The sequence below is a fragment of the Heptranchias perlo genome, chromosome 1 (assembly GCF_035084215.1).
Source record: "Heptranchias perlo isolate sHepPer1 chromosome 1, sHepPer1.hap1, whole genome shotgun sequence".
NCBI classification, from domain to species: Eukaryota; Metazoa; Chordata; class Chondrichthyes; order Hexanchiformes; family Hexanchidae; genus Heptranchias; species Heptranchias perlo.
The window spans coordinates 107,442,421-107,463,162 of NC_090325.1; the positions used below are offsets into that span (position 1 = coordinate 107,442,421).

The 20,742-nt window shown below is 39.2% G+C and overlaps 1 protein-coding gene across 1 annotated transcript in view; it reads right to left on the minus strand.

The window, feature by feature from the left end:
* Nucleotides 1-19,249, minus strand: part of haspin (histone H3 associated protein kinase) — a 51,011-nt gene extending 31,762 nt beyond the window's left edge. The window contains exons 1-7 of the mRNA XM_067989376.1: nt 18,982-19,249; nt 14,944-15,162; nt 12,257-12,383; nt 4,991-6,463; nt 2,453-2,564; nt 1,437-1,639; nt 238-441 (exon numbers count right to left, since the gene is read on the minus strand). Coding sequence (XP_067845477.1) covers nt 238-441; nt 1,437-1,639; nt 2,453-2,564; nt 4,991-6,463; nt 12,257-12,383; nt 14,944-15,162; nt 18,982-19,154 — 2,511 coding nt within the window. The 5' untranslated portion in view covers nt 19,155-19,249. The remainder of the gene's footprint in view (nt 1-237; nt 442-1,436; nt 1,640-2,452; nt 2,565-4,990; nt 6,464-12,256; nt 12,384-14,943; nt 15,163-18,981) is intronic.
* Between the last annotated feature and the right edge of the window lie 1,493 nt (nt 19,250-20,742).

The window sequence follows — 20,742 nt, forward strand, 5'->3', positions numbered from 1 at the left end:
ATGCTGTAAGCAGAATCTGTAACAGCTTTTAAAAGGGAAGTGGATAAATATTTGAAAAAGAAAAATGTAAAAAGGTTTGGGGAAAGGGCAGGAGAACAGGACTAAATGGATAGCTCTTTCAGAGAACCAGAGCAGGTGTGATGGGCCAAATGGCCTTTCTTTGTGCTGTAAAATTCTGTGAAGTAGCTGAGGAACAGCTTTAAATTCTCCTTATGAAATCAACTCTTGGAAAAGTACCTTGAAGACCATGTATTCTCCGTCATCATTTATCGTCTGAAATACTTCCCCAAAGACTCCCTCTCCAATTTTTTCACATTTCCTGAGTTTGGCTAATGGTATGCATTCTTTAAAAGAAACTGGACCATTCTGGTGACATTCACAGTATACCTTCTCTTCATCTGTAAGAAACACTGACTGCAGGATTACTGATGACAATTTTTTCTGAAAGACAATTAATAGAAGAAATAATTAAGTATATAAACTGTTCAAATATTTGCAGTTTCAAGTCTATAATCAATGAAATCTGTCTCAAGGCTCTGAAATTGAAATTGTTTACGCATTCAAATTGCAACATACACTTTATAAGCATTAATAAGAATAATAGAAAATATTAAATCACTAAATGGGCAGTACCAAAATATATATAGGACATATTAAAACTGCAGAATTCTTAAAATGTAAAATACTATTTTAGGATAACTGGTGTAATTCCCCCACCCCATGTAAATGAGTCCCAAATAATTACTGAATGACATTTTGGAAATGTTCGCTCAACAATCTTATTTATTTAGCATCTCAGTATAAAACCCTGCATGTTTTCTACTTTTGCCATTGAACAATCGTGGTACACGTATAATTAATCCCCATGGATAACATCTAACTATTATTTTGATCAGTGTGATCAATTTGTTCAGTCTGGCACTCTTCTCCCCTCCCCAAAAAAACTTCTGGCATATTTGAATTATGCTTTAACAAATACTCAATGCAGGCTGACAAAAAAGCATGTGATCATTCTGAAAACAGATCAATTATATAGTCAATAATGATAAACGGACCAGATCCAAAAGAGACTTAATTTACCCCAGTGCTTTTGCTCCACTGTTCAGCTGTTAAAAAGGATGCACCCATCTTTGATACTTACTGTTCATACTACTTGCCCCACAATTTCTTTGCCTTTAATAAACACTATGGGTGGTTCTTTCTTGAAATGTCAAAGTATAAAATTAAAGTAGGCATGCAATATTGTGGCCACGCAGGTGATTTAAATCTCTCCTATGAGTGGGCAAAATATTCAATTTCATCTCAATGATATTAAGATGAAAAATGAATTTTAAAAAAATCAAGTTTGTATGCCAAGTTTTTACTTTCTTGCATTTTACACACGTTATGTCAACATATCTTCATAACTAGATATGGTTTTATGCCAATATACCTACCACAAGGGAACTTCTGGACAATATGGATCTTCTTATCCTATTGCTAATTGGAGTTGCAGAGAAATTTGCCATCGAAACCAACTTATTCTGAGATACAACAAAATGGCTTTGGTCATTGCAATTTCCTTTTCTTAAAAGATACGTTGATCCTGGAGTGCTTTGGTCTGACATTGAGCAAACAGATTTCAATGGTGTAACAATAACTGGAGGGAAGAAACACAAAATTGAAAATTAACATTACATATACTGGTGCCTCATGGCCAGGTTTACTTCATATTAGAACGCAAGTCATAAAACGTGATTAGGCATTCACAATTCCCTACACAGTGAACTCTTGATCTCAATTTGAATACTAATTCTGGTATAAAATAATGGTGAACAGAACCGTTTCAGGAGTAGGAGCTGAATACACTGCAGCCTCACTATAACAAACATTGTTACAGCAAACAATAAGCTGTAACAAACCCAAGTTATGACTACAATATGTGCAGGGGTTCAAATAGTACAGCTTAAATAAATGCAGTCTTTATTCATAGCAATTTTGAGAATGGCTCTGAATTAAGTTCATTGCATTGAGTTAAAGGATATTCCAGCATCAGCTAAATATTAAATATACAAGAAAACGATAAAGACTTCAGCTCAACATTTTACATTACAATGCTGTTTGGAAGTAGGGCTATCACACATTCACACAAGTTAAAGGCTTTATTAAAATAGAACTCATACTTCGCTTGTACTCCACCTCCAAATAACAGTCTATGCTTTCACCAAACAATGGGAAACCAAAGGAGGAACATATTAATACTCACAACAGCAACATGGAATAGAAGCAGAGACATGGATCGAGTAGCAATGCCGCTAAGGACCTCAGATGAGGAAGCCACAGGCCACAAGTGCCCTACTTGGCTGCATTGCAAGTATCAGATTTAGCTAAAATTTTTAAAATGCATTTGAAGTTATTAATAATAATTACATAACTTGAATAATCTCCAGCATAACCAGATGCATTCAGTTACCTTTCTTTCTTTTGTGAACTGAATGAGCTGCTTTGAACCGTGACCAATTACGTGAGCCCAAGGGGGTGGAAACTGATGAAGAATTCACAAGTGTTGACCGCAGGTCTTTTTTCTAGTTTATAAAAAAACAAAAAGTATCAGTTATATCGTGCATTTGGTATGGTGACAAAGCAAAATATTAAACTGTGTTTGCATCAGTGCACACGCTGCAATTCAATTGATCATACAATCCTGCATTTTAAATATTTCCACAATAATACTAAATATATTAAAAAGGTATATTTACTGGTGCCACTCAATCCTCCCTCATTTCCCATGTTTCATGTTTTAAAATGACTTGTTATAGGCAATAGCCAAATTCTGTAACATCCTTCCACCCCCTCATATAGTGACATCATGAATGGAGGGCTGTGGACAGCACTGGGCATTCACAATGTTACTAGAAAAAAAGAAACTCAAAATAACTGTATAAAAAAAAATGCTCAAAATTTGTAAACGAGGACTAATCTAGAATTGGCTAGATGTCATAGTACCAGACAACATTTCAAATAATCTTATTTTATTCCATAGGGTGCATTGTTTAAGCCCATGAAAACTCAGTGTAAACTTTCACTCCTTCAACTGGCAGTACCAAATTAGAAATTTTCCTGAAATCCCATAATGAACAAAAGTTAGACGTATTCAGTGACTGTAAATAATTAGCCTTGAACATAATGGATGATCTAGCATTTATATAGTGCTCTTCATCTCCTCAGGATGTCCCAAAGCACTTCACAGCCAATGAAGTACTTTTGAAGTATAGTCATTGTTGTAATGTATGGAAGTGTAGCAGCCAATTTGCACACAGCAAGGTCCCACAAACAGCACTGAGATAAATGACCAGATAATTTGTTTTAGTGGTGTTGATTAAGGGATGAATTTTGACTGGGACAACACAATAGCCCCTACACTACTTCGAATAGTGCCATGGGATTTTTTTTTACATCCACCTGAGATGGGCACAAGGTTTAATGTTACAGCACAAAATCAGCTGTAACAAACTCAAGTTATGACTCTCCTTGTACCTCCTGCAATACAGCACTCCCTTATTACTGCATTGAACATTTCCTATTGAAGGCATTTTACTTAGAATCTCCCCTCCTTTTTTTATACTCTAATTTCTATAGTTTATTATATGTCTTATTTGCTATTCAGTCGGTAGATTATTTTGATCCAGCTCATTCACCCCTCGCCCATCAGATAAACAAGGAAGTCTAGATTTGATCCTTAGTTGGTACTGAATTATCTGATCTTAGGCAGGTGAGTATTTCTTACTGTATGTTACTACGCGTTGGTGCTGTGCTGCATTAAAAGGGTGAGCTTTTCAAATTCAAAGTCCAGTTTAAATGGACATTCACAATACTGTTGGTAAGCTTTACTATAGCAACACCAACAAAACTCAATTAATTAAGTTACTGCTATACAAGCTCTTCAAAACACTCCACCAATAACATTCACATTAGTGATCCTTTACTAAATTTATTTTATAGTATTTGGCCCACCACCAACAAGCCTCTTCTATTAGTTATAAAATTAAAACACAATAAAAACATACTGGATAACATATTTATCCAACAATATGCTATTAGAGTCACTTGTATATTACAGTCTATTCCTAATAATTCAAAGTCATTATTTGCCCCTAAAAGTTAAAATTATCTGCAAATTTGAATTAAGCAATTGCATTAACATGGCACAGTAGTCCTTTTAGGAACAATTCAAATCAAATTAAATTAAAAAAGACCTTGCATATTATGTAGAATCATTCATGACCTCAGGACATTCCAAAGCACTTCACAGCCAATTAAGTACTTTTGAAGTGCAGTCACTTGTAACAGAGAAATGCAGCAGCCAATTTGAGCACCGCAGGGTCCCACACACAGCAATGAGATAAATGACCACTGAAATTATCCATTATTTCAAATTAAGCAACTTAAAATCAACAGCAGTAGAATGTATTCATCAGTTCCTATCATTGTCTAAAGATTGCATCAAATGTTACCCAAGTCAGAGAGGGTGAAGGAAAGAATTTGCATTAAAGACCTTTCAGGGCCCTCAAAGTCCAAAAGTGCTTCACAGCAAATCAAGGGTAGTCCTTATTATTTTAATCAGAAAACATGGCATCTAATTTGCAAGGTCCCACAAACATCAAAGGAGATAAATGAACAAATAATCTGTTTTGATGCTGTTGGCCGAGGGATGAATTTTGTCCTAGACTCACTATTTTGAAGAAGAGGAACAAAAAAGGTCCTTAAGAGACAGACAAGGTTTCACTTTAACATTTCATCTGAAACATGGCACGTCTGACAATGCAGGACTACCTCAGTACTGTACTGAAGTATCAACCTAGATTGTGAGTCTCAAGTCCTGGAGTGGGGCTTGAACCTACAAACTTCTGACGAGATAAGAGGGTTACTACTGAGCCAAGCTGGCACAAACTAATTGTTAATATGAATAACATATACTCAATATGTAATATAGATAATTATATTTCCTTACCTCGGTCACTTGTGATTTTGGATTCCTGCATAAATCCACTGTGGACTTTTCTGCACTTCTCACTGAGGTTGAAACAGGATCCATTTTTTTTTGAAATATTGATCTAGTGCAGCTGCTCCGTTTGCTCAACATACTGGAGGTAAAGTCACTGATGAGGTTCTTTTGTCCAGACGGGAAATCTTTCAGGCTGCAGCCATTTTTCATTGAAATAGTTTTTCTGTTTTGTCGGCTAATTATGGGTTCAAAGGAGTCTGAATCAGCTGTAGACCCATGACTAGACTTCTTTTCTTGAACATTTGAACCCCTACTTAATTGTACATCTTGGGAATTCAAATACATTGCAGACAACGATGACTTCAAATTCATGTAATCTGTATGACTGCACTCTTTTTCTTTCAGTTGAAAACTGCATTTATGTTCATCATCCAGGCTTCTTTTTACTGGATTTCTTATCAAACCTTTCTTCCCTTGTAAATGCCGCTCTAGTTGAAGTGGACTGAGCAACACAACAGGCTTAAGAGCCATCCCATCAAAAGATTTTCCCATATTTTTTGGGGGTGTTAATTTTTCATGTAGATGATTAATAAATTGCTGCTTTTTTCCAGCAGCACCTTGTGACGAACTCAACTTGCAAGAGTCACCTTCAGCAGAGGATATTGTTCTATTGTTGTGAAAGTACTGATGTACCGAAGAGCAATCTAGTTGTTCTACAGGCTGAAAGTCCAATATGGAAGCTCTGTTTTTACTTTCACAGCTTTCCTGTTTAGTTACTAAGGGGTCAAGATTTAAGGTACAGTTAACCAAGCTGGACTTTGCTAAAATGTTTCCAACAAATGTTTTTATATCATTTGTTTCACTAATTAAGCCAGCCTCAGGAGAGATTTCAGATACTTCAGTGACATCAGAAAACAACTCTTTACTCTTATTGGAGGTACTGTGCAAGGTATGATACAAATCATCCTTCTGAGTTTGAAATGAATGGGAAATTACTGGATCTATATGTTCAAGACTTTCTACCGAAGACACAAAAGCCACTGGTTTGCAGTCAGTTTCAAAACCACTAATCCCATCTAACTTCTTTGGGGACAATCCAACAAACTCTAAATGATTTGAAAATTCTGTAGAGGCAATCTCCTTGCATGAAGTGCTGCTCCTCTGGGAGCTGCAGATTCCCACTGCACTGGGGTGGTCAATATTTTCCACAGTATAAGGCTCAACACTGCACTTCCATACACAATCGTCTTCATTTTCGCTGTTGAATGAAATTGTACATCTTGATGGTTCCTTTATTTTTAATTTCCTAGTACAAGAGGGTGTGCTAGTCTGCAGCGGAGATCTATCCAGTTTCTTTGCAAAACTGGGATTAAGATTAGAGTTTGCAGCTTTGCAAGCATTTCTGCATGTCCTCTTATTATTTGGTTTATCAAAACAGATCGATGATTGTGAAGATTCTATTGATGATCCAAGTAATCCCTGAGGGTGGGGGAAGGACACGTTTACAAAATTGCTCACTTTTAAACATGTATCAAATATCTAGCTGACTACAAATATGAACAGAAGCTCAAATTATATTCATCACCCAGATAAATCTGTTGTATACATTTCTGCATTAGACTTAGCAGCAAATGCAAAATTTGTTAATTTTTTTTGTCCGAATTACATTTAACATATGCTTGCTCTCAATATGTTAAAGCAAATCATCAGACTTCACTGATCTCATACTTTTGCTTACATTTTAAATCTACAAAAGATGAATTAAAATAGGAATGCAGATGAAAAGATGAGTTGGAATAGGTTTACATTTCATGAATTTAAAAATGTATTCCATATAATAATTTGCATGAATTCAGTAGTGACATAAAATGTATTTCCCCTTATGCAATACAGTCTCTATATTTGTAGGTTAGTTATATTTGCAACAAGCAACCAGTAGAGCATTTTTCTTGTGTTGTACCACATGACACCTGCGACCACATTCATCACAATGTGAAATGAGAATATCAAACTGCAAGCATGAAAAATGTGCTCATCACACAACTTCTCCATATAGTATCATAATACTTCAAGAGCTACACTCAATGGTTGACACACTTCTTTCTCCAACATAAAACGAACTCCAAACGGGATTTCCATACGTTTGGTACAATTTTACCCTGCAAGCGCCACAAAACATAAATGTGTACGAGGGACAGTAAGTAGTGCAGATGGGAGCAGGAAGTTGCAAAGGGACAGACAGATTAATTGAGAGGGAAAAACTATGGCAGATGGAGTTTAATGAGGGCAAATTTGAGGTCATCTATTTTGGACCCAAGAAAGATAAATCGGAATATTTTCTAAATGGTGAGAAACTTGGAACTGTAGAGGAGCCAAGAGATTTGGGAGTCCATGTACACAAATCATTTAAAGCGAGTAGGCAGGTACAAAAAGCAATCATAAAGGCTAATGGACTGTTGGCCTTTATCTCAAGGAGGCTGGATTACAAAGGGGAGGAAGTTATGCTTCAAATGTATAGAGCCTTGGTCAAACCCCATCTGGAATACTGCATTTAGTCTTGGGCACCACACCTTAGGAAAGGTATATTGGCCTTGGAGGGGATGCAGCAGATTCACCAGAATGATATCTGGGCTTAGAGAGTTAATTTATGAGGACAGGTTGCATAAACCTGGCTTGTATTCCCTTGAGTATAGAAGATTGAGGGGTGATCTGATCGAGGTGTTTAAAATGTTAAAAGGATTCGATAGCATACATACGGAGAAACCATTGGCTCTGGTGGGGGAACCAAGAACAAGGGGACATAATCTTAAAATGAGAACTAGGCCATTTAGGATGGAAATCTGGAAGTACTTTTTTGCACAAAGGGTAGCAGAAATCTGGAATTGTCTGCCCCAAAAGGCTGTGGATGCTGGGACAAATGCAGCTTTTAAGTCAGAAATCGATAGATTTTTTGTTAGGTAAGGGTATCAAAGGATATGGAGCTATGGCAGGTAAATGGAGTTGAAGTAAGATCAGCCATGATCTAACTGATTGGTGGAGAAGGCTCGAAGGGCTGAATGGCCCATTCCTGCTCCTATGTGTAGGACCAAATTCCTTCAACACACCTCACTTCAGTCAGAATGATAAATAAAGTAATATTAGGATGTACTTAACAATTTAAAAATGTTATATGTCATTTATTGCAGGAATAGAAAATAGGTCAAAGACATGTGAATTCCAGCAAATTAAATTTTATTTTCTGCAAACTTTGTTCACAAATGGTATTTATTTTTAAGTTGTACCCTTTACTTCATTGTCCCAAATAATTGAGAAATACATACCTAGGTGGCAACTACTTGAACCACAATCTCCTCAAAGTCATATGTATATTCTGCTTTATGTCCTGCACCTAACTGGTGTATACATTTCATCATTCAATAAATGATGCACTCCACCATCAGGTCACCTCTTAACCTTCTCGCTCTATGTATCAAGGCTATTTTCACATTGCAAACCCTCATCCCTAGTAGCATCCTAAACAATCTATGCTGCACCTTTTCCATTCCTTTAATACCCCTCCTATAATGGGACGCCCAAAAATGTACAGAGTGCTCCAACTGCAGCCTAATTAAGGTCTTGTATAATTTGAACATTACCCTCTTGCTGTGTATTCTATTCCTCTAGATACAAAACCAAGGACTCCACTGGTTTTCCCTATGGCCTTCTTTACCTTTAATAACCTATATCAGCACACCAAGGCTCCACTGCTCCCTTTATAACTTTACTACACAAAATGTATTTCCATTCTCGATTCTTACTTCTAACATGCATTACTTCACATTTTGCAGTATTGATTTGTATTTGCCATCTATCTGCTCATCCTTATAGCCTATGTCCTACTGCAATCTTTCACAATCATCACAATTTGCCCCAATCCCTCAATTCCCAAGTCCAGATCATTTATGTACATAGTAAATAATAGTGGCCCAACAAAGAACTCACTCACCACATCTTCCCAGTCTGAGAAACTTTTCTCCCCCTATCCATTGCTTTGTGCCCTCCAACAATCTCTATTCACATGGCTACATTTCCCTTATGTGATACCCTATCAAAACATTTGATCCTGTGGATCAGAATAAAATTAATATTCTCATATTAAGCATGCCTCAACCTGCAACAGTCCCAAAAAAATACTTCTCTTCCATATAAATATGTTGTACTTGCATCCATATGTATTCAGAAAATTGGACTAATGCAAAGTTGCCAACTATCTGTTTTTCTAGCAGATGTCAGCTTTTTCAGGTCAGTGTGAGCTGGGAGGGCAGCAGGGGTACAGATTGTTTTATTTGTATTCTAATTTTTCTCCATCATCTTCTGCCCTTGTTATTTTTCCTCCCCATGCCTGCTTTGTGTCTCAGTCACTGCAGTTTGAACTTCAGTTTGGTTTCTCTTTGGATACTTTATGGGACCAGAAGACAGTGACATGAAGAGCCAAGAGCTAACTTTAACCTTGAAACACACCTGGTGTAAATAACTCATTACTATTTCTAGGATGACCTCGGGGACTTGAATCTAAAAGAAAATCGGTCTCACATATTTAAAGTGCGGGATGGGGCAGAAGGAGGGCCTTGGAGTATGTGTAAACAATTTTGACTCTTCTAGCTGACTGACTACAAGCAATTCCTCTCTGGCTTTTAACAGTCAAGGCTGCATGCGGATGAGGGTTAATTCCGCCCTGCCCACACCAACATAACATCCAGGCAGCCCTAACCAACCTGAAATGCCTGCAGCCATTTTGTTCAAATTAATCCACCCAACATACACAGCCAACCAGAAAAATGCAAACTGGGAATAGGTTAAGCCCCAAGCCCGATCAACAAAATGTAAAAATAAGTTCACAGTATGACTTTAAACTTTCATTCCTCTTCCACCCCCGATGAAAAAGAAATCAACAGATTAGTGCTGTGCTCTCCATGGACCCCATGATCACTCACTGTAGTTGTTGGCAATCCTGGGATGCAGCTTATTTTTGTTGTTTACATATGCGCCTCTGCCCTCTTCTGGTCCCCTCATTCCGCCACATAGGGTTTCCTACCCTGTCCCCTCACCACACACTTGATCCTCACAACTTCATCAGGATATATTCAATTACATCTCCTCATCCATGTGGTATTCCTGAAGCACAAATCATGCACTCGCTTATAATAGAGCATTACATTTCACAGATGGAGTGTTTTCTGTGCTGCTCTGCATTATGGGATTAATAAACTGCCATTATTATAATCAGGCAAATTCACTAACTTGCTGTCCCTACCTTCCCAAGAGTGAGTATGAGGCAAATGTCCCTGTAGTTGCCCTATCCCCAAAATCTAACCCTCCTCATAATCAATGCAGCATAAATGACTAATGTTTATTCACAGATTAATCACTTCCTGTCCAATTATTATATTGCAATATTTATAGAGCCAGTTACCAACAGTGTAACTTGACCCAAGGCTAAGACAGCCAGGCTATCTAGAGAGGTGTAGCAATAATAAAGCCATGATCTTTTCTGAAAATATAATTGAAATTGGTTTATTCCTCAGTCACTTTAATAGACATATTTATTATTTAGGAGGCCTCCAATGCTGCCAAACTAAGGCAGGACTGCAATTTATTCATGTTTAAATACAGAATTAATAAAAATTATGAAATCCAATGTAATAAACAGGAATTTAATTTATTCTGCCGGCTTGAAGCAGCGACCTTATTCATTGGCTTTTATTTCAGGCTGCTTTTCAGTTGTATGCTTCTTTGAGTTGGCAGTTATTTTGGGGCCGTCAGCTTTTTTGAAGCTGCTCATCAACTTTCAGAGTTTTGTAAGTTGGCATGAATAATAACGTGACACATTGTAACCTGGAGGAAAATCGTAAGAATCATTCAGTGCCTCCATACATATAGCAATTGTGCGCAAAAGGCAAAATATTGTAGATGTTGGAAATCTGAACTAACTGAAAATGCTGGAAACATTCAGCAGGTCAGACAGCATCTGTGGAGAGTGGAAGGTAGGGTTAATGTTTCAGGTCTGTGATCCTTTGTCAGTGCTGCCAACTGTATGCACATTCATTTTCACAAATATATTCTGAAAAAGTAAATATATTGATGTGTATATACATTTAATAAATATACACACACATACTACACAGCTTGTGAGTAAATGATATATGCAATGGCTCCACGTGGATTATTGTAAAATGTACATTTTAGTCATTTATTTTATTGTGCCGCTTTATTATGCTACAATACATTCAAATCAACAGAAACATTCACTCAAAATTGAAGACTTCAGGTTCCCAATGACTCTGAATAAAATGTACCATATTGAGTTTACTGAATTGTACAGACCAAGAATGCATCAGGTTCAACCCTTGTTCCATGCTGAGTTACTTGAATTTAGTACTCATCTCAGCTGGGCAATTGCTGGGGGCATACAATTGGCCTCCATGTCCCTTGACTAGAGGGGAGAAATTAAAAATATGCAGGGTTCTGCCTCCTGAATACTATCCAGTTACCACTGTAGGAAAGTAGGTGGGACAAAAAAAAATTTCAGCACAAAGCTACCTCCCCCCAATTTTTCTCCTCCCCTCCTCTGAAGGTGCTACCTCTTGCTGAAGTACTGTTCCACAACACTAACAAACAGTTCTCCAGTAACAAATTCTAATGGCTATTCTTCATGTACAAGTCAAGACAGGGAGTGTCCATGGGTTATTAATCTGTAGAGGACATCCCAGCCAAAAAATTAATTTCTTTCAGCTGGCATCCATATGTCAACACATTCCAGCAGGAGTCACTGGATAGAAGTTAGGAGCAGGATTTTCCTCCTCCCTTGTCTAGGAGTACTGAAGCCAAATATAGCACACTAACTGATACCATTTGTGATCAGCTAACTCAACAAAAACCAAGAATTGAACCTGGAATCTTCTGCAGTGTACAGCTTAGAATTACACCAATTGGTGCCTTTAACTACAAGGCAATGGTGGGGGTGGAAATTAATGTATACTACTGGGCAAATTTTGTAACAAATTATTTTCTTGCCTATATTGTGAGTTACAGATTTTCACAGCACTGCACATGTTTGTGATAGTAACATAGCTGATCAGTTGGCAAACTGCAACAGAAAATGTTTTGTTCCATAATTAAGTAACATTCTTCTGTTGTAACTCAGATGCAATCTTCAAAACAAAAATTCAGATTTTGATTTTTATTAACAAAATGATTCAGGTCTCAGAGGAAGTCAAAGAAATATGACCATACCTTTTTTCTCATTTGAAGCCGGGTATTTACAACTTGATTTGGCACAATTTTACAATTCCGCAGCTTCCGTCGAAAAGTGACAAATTTTAATTGTGGAGTTGCTGTTGGAATTTGTTCTGCTCTGCTCCTGGATTATTTGTGTTTGTTTTTATTTTTTTCCCCGCAAAAGAGGGGAGGAAGGAAGGAAAGAAGAAAAACGGTTTCAACAATGCAGTCACCAAAATATTAACAAGACCAGTTGCAAATACACTACCTGGAGGCTCACTTTTACCTTTAAAAAAAATAGCTGTTAAAACATAATTTCAGAATAGTTGCTAAAAATCCATTCTGAAGTCTTGTCTATCTGTCCATGAAGCCGCTTAAGAAATTATTTAAAGCCATAATATGTCTTACCTCCTTCCCAACCCAAGTACTGATCATTCCAGTTCAGTACTTAAAAATAATGGCTAAAACCATTTTGTTTTACAATACTTTGTTTGAATTCATGGACAATATGCAATAGCTGTCCAAAACAGTTATCCAGTCTAGATTTGGAAAACAGCAATGCTCCCATAAATTCCTCCTCTGAAGTGTCAAAGATATACTTATTTAAGAAGTTTTGTTAAAATCAGAGAAGCATTCAGGTGGATATATAGAACAAAATATTCCATTCTCTCTCCACTCCCAGTTCTCTTTATAAAGCTTTTCTTCCACTCTGAATTGTCAGCCATGCACATTAATCCCTGCTCACCAATACCAGAAGGGAGAAAACACTGGAAAAATGTTCTGTGTGTAGTTTATCAAATATTCAGGTTATGTCCACTTGGACTGTTAAAAACACCCAGCTGTAGAACAAAAGATTTGGTCCTTCTAAATTTGGCTACGACTGCAGAGATATTGAGCTGAACAACATTGTTCAGTCACTGATTTGACTTTTTGTGGAAGGGGTAAATTAAGACTCACATATATTGAAGTGTATTGATATAATTAGATTTTAAATATTGTGCATTGGTTTCAATATGCTAAACAACCGTGGGAACAATATTTGTGTTGCATTGAAAAATTTATTTGGAGCCTAACATTGAAGGTTTTTGTTTCAAGTAACCTTCTGAATAGCTCACATTATAATGCTACACCATTAGTTATTAAAAGATGCTTTAGTCTGGAAATATTTTGGTCAAGTAGAGTCTACCTATATCTCATCTCTATTTTTTTTTTGTCACTCAAGACTCAACTAAATCAGTCTCAATTCCACTGAACTCTGCTGGCAGCCCACATCGGATTTTATAAAACTGAAAGCTTACTTGGGAATTTTGCTAATTTAGTGTGAAAGCCCCAGAAGCCCAATACTCAAATTATGGTATGCCACCACCCTCTTCCCTGTAATATTAAAACCCTCAGGGTGGGAGATTTTCCCCTTTGACGGTCCTGACATGGAACAGTGTCCTCCAGGGGAACATATCAGGAAATTGTGAACCCCAAACTTCTAATTTTTATTCATTAGTTTAAATAGATGGAAAAGTCATGGGCCGGGGATGCTCAATTTACCAAAATGTGCTCTCGGTGGGCAGACTACTGCACCCGATGCACCAAAGCAGGAAATCTCCCCTCACATTTACGTGCTTGCATATTCTTTTTATGATCCAGTAGTAATTAATTTTTCTTGTGCAACAACTGTTAAGAGCTGTGCCAAATCAGAAGATCTTTTATCAGAAACTGTTCAACATAAATAAACATATAAACAGTAAAAGGGTAGTCAAAGGAAGTGTGGGGCCAATTAGGGACAAAAAAAAAATCTTCTTTTGGAGGCAGAGGTGCTAAATGAATACTTCGCATTGGTCTTTACTAGAGAAGGGGATGCTGCCGCTGTAGCAGTAAAGCAGGAGATAGTAGTGATATTGGATAGGATAAAAATAGATAAAAGGTTGGCAGTACTCAAAGTAGAAAAGTCATCCGGTCCAGATGGGATGCATCCTAGGTTTCTGAGAGGTTAGAAATTGCAGAGGCTCTGGCCACAATCTTCCAATCCTCTTTAGATATGGGGGCATGCAGAGGACTGGATAATTGCAAATGTTATACCCCTGTTCAAAAAAGTGGAGAGGGATAAACCCAGCAATTGCAGGCCAGTCATCTTAACTTAGGGAGACAATAATCAAGGACAAAATTAATTGGCACTTGGAAAACTATGGGCTAACAAATGAAAATCAGCACAGATATGTTAAAGGAAAATCGTCTTTGACTAACTCGATTGAGTTCTTTGATGAAGTAACGGAAAGGGTTGATGAGGGTAGTGCGGTTGATGATGTGTATATGGACTTTCAAAAGCCATTTGATAAAGTACCACAAAATAGACTTGTAAGAAAAATTAAAGCCCCATGGGATTAAAGGGTGTCAAGGCCTTAGAGAGGGTGCAGAAGAGATTTACTGAATGGTACCAGGGATGAGGTACTTCAGTTATGTGGAGAGACTGGAGAAGCTGAGGTTGTTCTCCTTAGAGCAAAGAAGGTTAAGAGGAGATTTGATGGAGTTGTTCAAAATCATGAACGGTTTTGATAGAGTAAATAAGGAGAAACTGTTTCCAGTGGCAGAAGGTTCGTTAACCACAGGACAGATTTAAGGCGATTGGTCGGCACAATGGGCCGAATGGCCTCCTTCTGTGCTGTAACATGCTACGATAACGTACTTCTAAGCAAATTTATATTAGGTACCTAGTAACACGAGCAACATAATTTTCTTTGTCTTCCACAAACATGCTGTCTTCTTGACTTTCATCTTCTGTGGAAATAGGGCTATGGTTTTGATCACGTAAAATCTCTCTTCTTTTGAGGGGATAAGAAATTTTTCTCTTTTGAATTTCGGTATTTGTTTGCTTTCCAACTTTCTTTGTCATCTTAGCTTTTGAAATACTTAGCGATACTTTTCGTCGCCTGAAAAGATTCAGAATTATATAAGATTTCAAAAGGTACATTGTAAAAAAAGTGAAACTTTCTAGAGACAAGAACTTCAGATAACATGCAGATAAAAAAAAAATCAAAGGCCATATAATAGCTAAGTACAGTAAGTATCAGCACTCTCAGATCAAAAAAAGTTCCTTTGTCCCAGGTGCCAAATTCACACAATGCCACACAGCATAAAAATACTACAACACTACCTGATCAAAAAGTTCACCATGTAACTTCAGTATCTTGTACAATATTTCATTTCATGGAGTATAACTGCCTAACAAAATACGGGCTACCAGAGTGTCACCAATCGGAAAAACAGCTCTACAAGTGGGTAATACAAGGCTAATATTCTGATCGTGAGTAATGTAATATATTCCAAACGTGAAGTCCAATCAAAACTGAAGAAGCTTAAATTAAAACTAAATCATAATATCATCACAGTCAATTAAACGGTGTGTCCTGCAGCGTCCACCAGTCGCAGAACCAATATTCTGTTGGTGTGTCTTACGATTCCAGGTTAAGGGGAGGTCGTGTCTGACTAACTTGATTGAATTCTGAGGAGGTGACAAGGAGGATCGATAAGGGTAGCACAATTGATGTAGTCTACGTGGATTTTAGCAAGGCTTTTGACAAGGTCCCACTTGGCAGATTAGTCAAAAGAGTAAAGGCCCATGGGATCCAAGGGAATGTGGTAAATTGGCTCAGCGGCAGGAAGCAAAGGGTAATGGTCGACGGGTGTTTTTGCGACTGGAAGGCTGTTTCCAGTGGGGTACCACAGAGCTCAGTACTAGGTCCTTTGCTTTTTGTGATATACATTAACGATTTGGACTTAAACGTAGGGGGGCATGATTAAGAAATTTGCGGACGACACAATGATAGGCCGAGTGGTTGATAGTGAAGTGGAAAGCTGTAGACTGCGGGAAGATATCAATGGACTGGTCAGTTGGGCAGGAAAGTGGCAAATGGAGTTCAATCTGGAAAAGTGTGAGGTAATGCATTTGGGGAGAGCAAACAAGGCAAGGGAATACACAATAAATGGGAGGATACTGAGAGGTGTAGAGGAAGTGAGGGACCTTGGAGTGCACGTCCACAGATCCCTGAAGGTAGCAGAACAGGTAGATAAGGTTAAGAAGGCATATGGAATGCTTTCCCTTATTAGCCGAGGCATAGAATATAAATGTAAGGAGTTTTACAACACCAGGTTATAGTCCAACAGCTTTATTTGGAATCACAAGCTTTCGGAGCTTTCCTCCTTCGTCAGGTGAGTCACCTGACGAAGGAGGAAAGCTCCGAAAGCTTGTGATTCCAAATAAAGCTGTTGGACTATAACCTGGCGTTGTAAAACTCCTTACATTTGTCCACCCCAGTCCATCACCGGCATCGCCACATCATAGAATATAAAAGCAGGGACGTTATGCCTGAATTGTATTAAACACTAGTTAGGCCACGGCTTGAGTACTGCGCACAGTTCTGGTCACCACATTACAGGAAGGATGTAATTGCGCTAGAGAGGATGCAGGAGATTTACATGGATGTTGCCAGGACTGGAGAATTTTAGCAATGATGACAGATTGGATAGGCTGGGGTTGTTTTCCTTGGAACAGAGGAGGCTGAGGGGTGATTTAATTGAGGTGTACAAAATTATGAGGGGCCTAGATAGTGAATAGGGAGGACCTATTTCCCTTAGCGGAGGGGTCAATAACAAGGGGGCATAGATTTAAAGTGAATGGTAAAAGGATTAGAGTGGAAATGAGGGAAAAAAAATTTCACCTAGAGGGTGGTGGGGGTCTGGAACGCACTGCCCGAGAGGGTGGTGGAGGCAGAAACCCTCAACTCATTTAAAAAAATACCTGGATGTGCACCTGAAGAGCTGTGACCTGCAGGACTACGGACTAAATACGGGAAAGTGGGATTAGGCTGGGTGGCTTGTTTCTCAGCCGGTGGGGACAGGATGGGCCGAATGGCCTCCTTCTGTGCCGTAAATTTTCTATGATTCTACGCTAAATATTCTACTCAAGTTCAGCATCACTGATCACTCAAAGAATGATCGCATGTCCCCTATGACCTGGACTTTCTTTACCTGCCAAACATCTGGGTAAACAATAGCGATCAGAGAACATTTACCACTGTACTTCTACCAGCATGTGATTTTCCTAGTCTTCAATAAGGCCTCAATATCTTCAATAGGTGGATTGAACATACAAAGGCTCATTGCTGTTTGAAGGATCTTTCTGTACCCAAATTGGTTTGCCTACGTAATAAGTAACTATACTTCAAATGTGATGTGTCTTGTGTTGAATAGGATACGATACGAAAAGCGCTAAATAAATCTGAAGTTTTTTATTTCACCGCCAGATTCAGGCTATAAACCAACAGACAATTTATTGAACGATACTTAGTGCAAAACGGTCAGTTATAAACTTGTTATTCTTTACAATATATATTGAAAACATTAAAGACCCTTCTCCCCAGCGATCTTTCAACATATATACCTTCAAAATGAATGTTCACTTACGTGGTGAAACACTGTCACGGCATCAAACAGTTTCTTTGCTGGCTACATACAGCCTGCTGTTTGGGGCCTCCTCAGTCACAGATAGAAGTCCACACAAGAAACTTCCAGCCACTGAGCAGGTATCAAATTACTGCAGCCAATCATTTTCCTGCCCCTTCTCACAGGTCTCAGATGCAGCTTTGCGGGTGCGCAGGGAGAAATACAAGTAACTGTGATGTAAAGCAGAAGGGAAGAGAAGGAGGCAGGAACAGAAAAAGGTAGAGCAACAGCAACACCAGGACATCAGAGACAGATAAGAGAGAGAACATATTCTCTGACATGCCTTCTACAATGCCACGAAAGATCTACTGGTAAATCAAAATTCTTAACGTGGCTCGCACATACCACTGAAAACTGCTATGTAAATATTTTCAATGAGAACTTCAAGCTAAAAGTATTCCCTCCCACCTATTACATTTTCACATCGTTCACCTGACGAAGGAGGAAGCCTCCGAAAGCTTGTGAATTTAAAATAAAATTGCTGGACTATAACTTGGTGTTGTAAAATTGTTTACATTTTCCTGTAACCCCTGTAGGTGGCACTCTAATACGACTTCCAATATTAATCTGATCACTGGCCAGTCACAAGCTCCTTGTATTATCTTTTCCACACAAATCACTTAAAATGCTTTTTTGAAAAGCTTTTTGTCTGCCTTCCCTCCCCACCCCACGGTAATAAATCCCTGGCATTCAAAATAAGGTTTAAAGCAAAATAAAAAAATAATTACGTATTTCACAATGAATAATCTTTTGCGTCTTTATTAAAGTCAGGGAATGTAGAGAGAGTGGAGAGAGAGAGTTTCTTTCCTCGTTTTAATTTGTGTTTATTTTTCAAGAGAGGGGGAAGAAGTCAGGAGAGTAATGGGGAAATGAAGGTGGTAGGAAGGGGAAGGGGGGAAGGGGATGCGATGAAGCACAAGCGCTGTGGAGGAGATGGAAAGGGAGCCACTGAGGGTCACATATTCCTCACAAACCCTACTAGAAAAGGCCACCTCCCTCCCACCTGCAAGGAAAAAAATCTAAAAAGAGAGAGAAGGAAGAAGTGTCGAAGAGAGAGAAGCAACAACACGAAGCCATCAGAAAGGAGAGAGAAAGAGATCATACTCTTTCGACTTACCGCAGGGGATCCACGGTGTATTTTTTAAAGATAAAATGCACTCACACAACTCATTTGTTTGTAAAGAAATGTTACGAGTCCGTGGCGATTATGATCGTTCCCAATTAAAAGCAAATGACAGTTTCTGCACCTTTTCTTGCCGATGATGAAGGACGGGTCACTGCTGTCCGCGCTCCGGGAAGAGGTGGTGTTGAGAGAGTCCGAAGATGAGAAGAGGTGCTGTCTGCCCCTCTCTGGGCTCAGCCACTTGTGGGCCTTCACCGCCCGCAGGCTGTATTTGCCATAAGTCCGCATCATAGCCATCCCGTCCGGGTAATGGGTGGAGGGACCCAGGACTTTATTCCGACTGTAATACTGGCGGCCTACAGCCGCAGGCAGAGCGGGTGATGGGAGAGCGGGTCACCGGGCGGCGGGCGGCGCGCGGGCGGGAGTCGGTTACCGCCCCGCTGTTTGAATTTCTCCTCACCTGATTGGATGACCGGCGGCTCCACTGCAGGATTTGATTGGTTATCAGATCCGGATGTGAGTCACTCTGTGTTCTGAAAGGGTTTTTAAACGGTCGAAGTGACGGCGCCGAGGGAGAGAGAGAAAGGAGGAAGGAAAAAAGAAAAAAGAAAAAAAGAGAGGGGGGTGGAGAGGAGAGATGTGATGTGATTGTGATTAAGAGAAAGAGAGAGAGGGGGTGGAAAGGAGAGAGAAAGAGGGGGTGTGGAAGAGAGGGAGAAATAGAGGAGAGGAGAGGGGAGGGGAGATGTGATTGTGATTAAGAGAAAGAGAGAGAGGGGGTGGAAAGGAGAGAGAAAGAGGGTGTGGAAGAGAGGGAGAAATAGAGGAGAGGAGGGGGTGGAAAGAAGAGAGAGGGAGAAAAGAATGAAGGGGGAGATGGGGGAGAGTAATGCGGCACACAAAAACTGTTTGAAATGGAATATGTTTCAAACAGTCTGTGCTGGAAATATGAAGTGAAAATAAACACTCAAAATTGTGGAAGCCTGGTGGAAATGGATTTGGGCCCAAATTCCTTTCTGCCCCATGCCCCAGCCTGGATTAACCACTGCTGTGTCAAAAATGGTGTAGAATTTGAGTGTGGTTCCAAGCTGCGAAGATCATTGACTCATCTACGACCACTTTCAAAGCTCGGTCTTTTGGAATTGGATTTTATTTGATCGAGAAGAGTGAACTTACTATTTTGAAAGAGTGAGATGACTGAAATAGTGGGAAGGTTTTAATTCATCTCCGCTCTTTCCATCCCCTTGCCCTGCCACTGTCTCAGGCTGAAGCAGACTGTTCGGAATCTGTGTTCCATTCAACCCCAAGCTGAAGTTCTGACCCCATGTGCTCTCCATCACAAAGGCCGCCTACTTCCAACTCTATAATATTGCCTGCCCCTGCCCCTGCCCCAGCAACACTCATTTGTGCCTTTGTCATCTTCAGACTTGAATATTTCATTGCTCTCCTGGATAACATCCCAGCCTCCATAAGCATCATTTCATCTAACATTTGCTGCCTGTATCCTATCCTGCACCAAGTACTGCTCACCAATCACTCCTGTCCTTGCTGACCCACATTGGCTCCCCGTCCCCCAATCCTCAGATTGAAAATTCTCATTCTTGTTTTTAAATCTCTTTGTGGCCTTGCCCTTCCCTATAATCTGTAACCTCCTCCAACCCTACAAACCGACCCACCCTCTCCAAACTCTCCATTCCTCTGACTCCAGACGTTTAAGCATCCCTTTTCCTTCGCCCTACCATTGGTGATTATTCCTTCAGCCATCTAGGCCCCACAGTGGAATTCCCTCCTCAAACCCCTCTGCTCCATCTCTACCTTTAAGGCCCTGCTTAAAGCTCATGCCTTTGACCAAGCTTTTGGTTACCTCGCTAGTATTTCCTCCTTT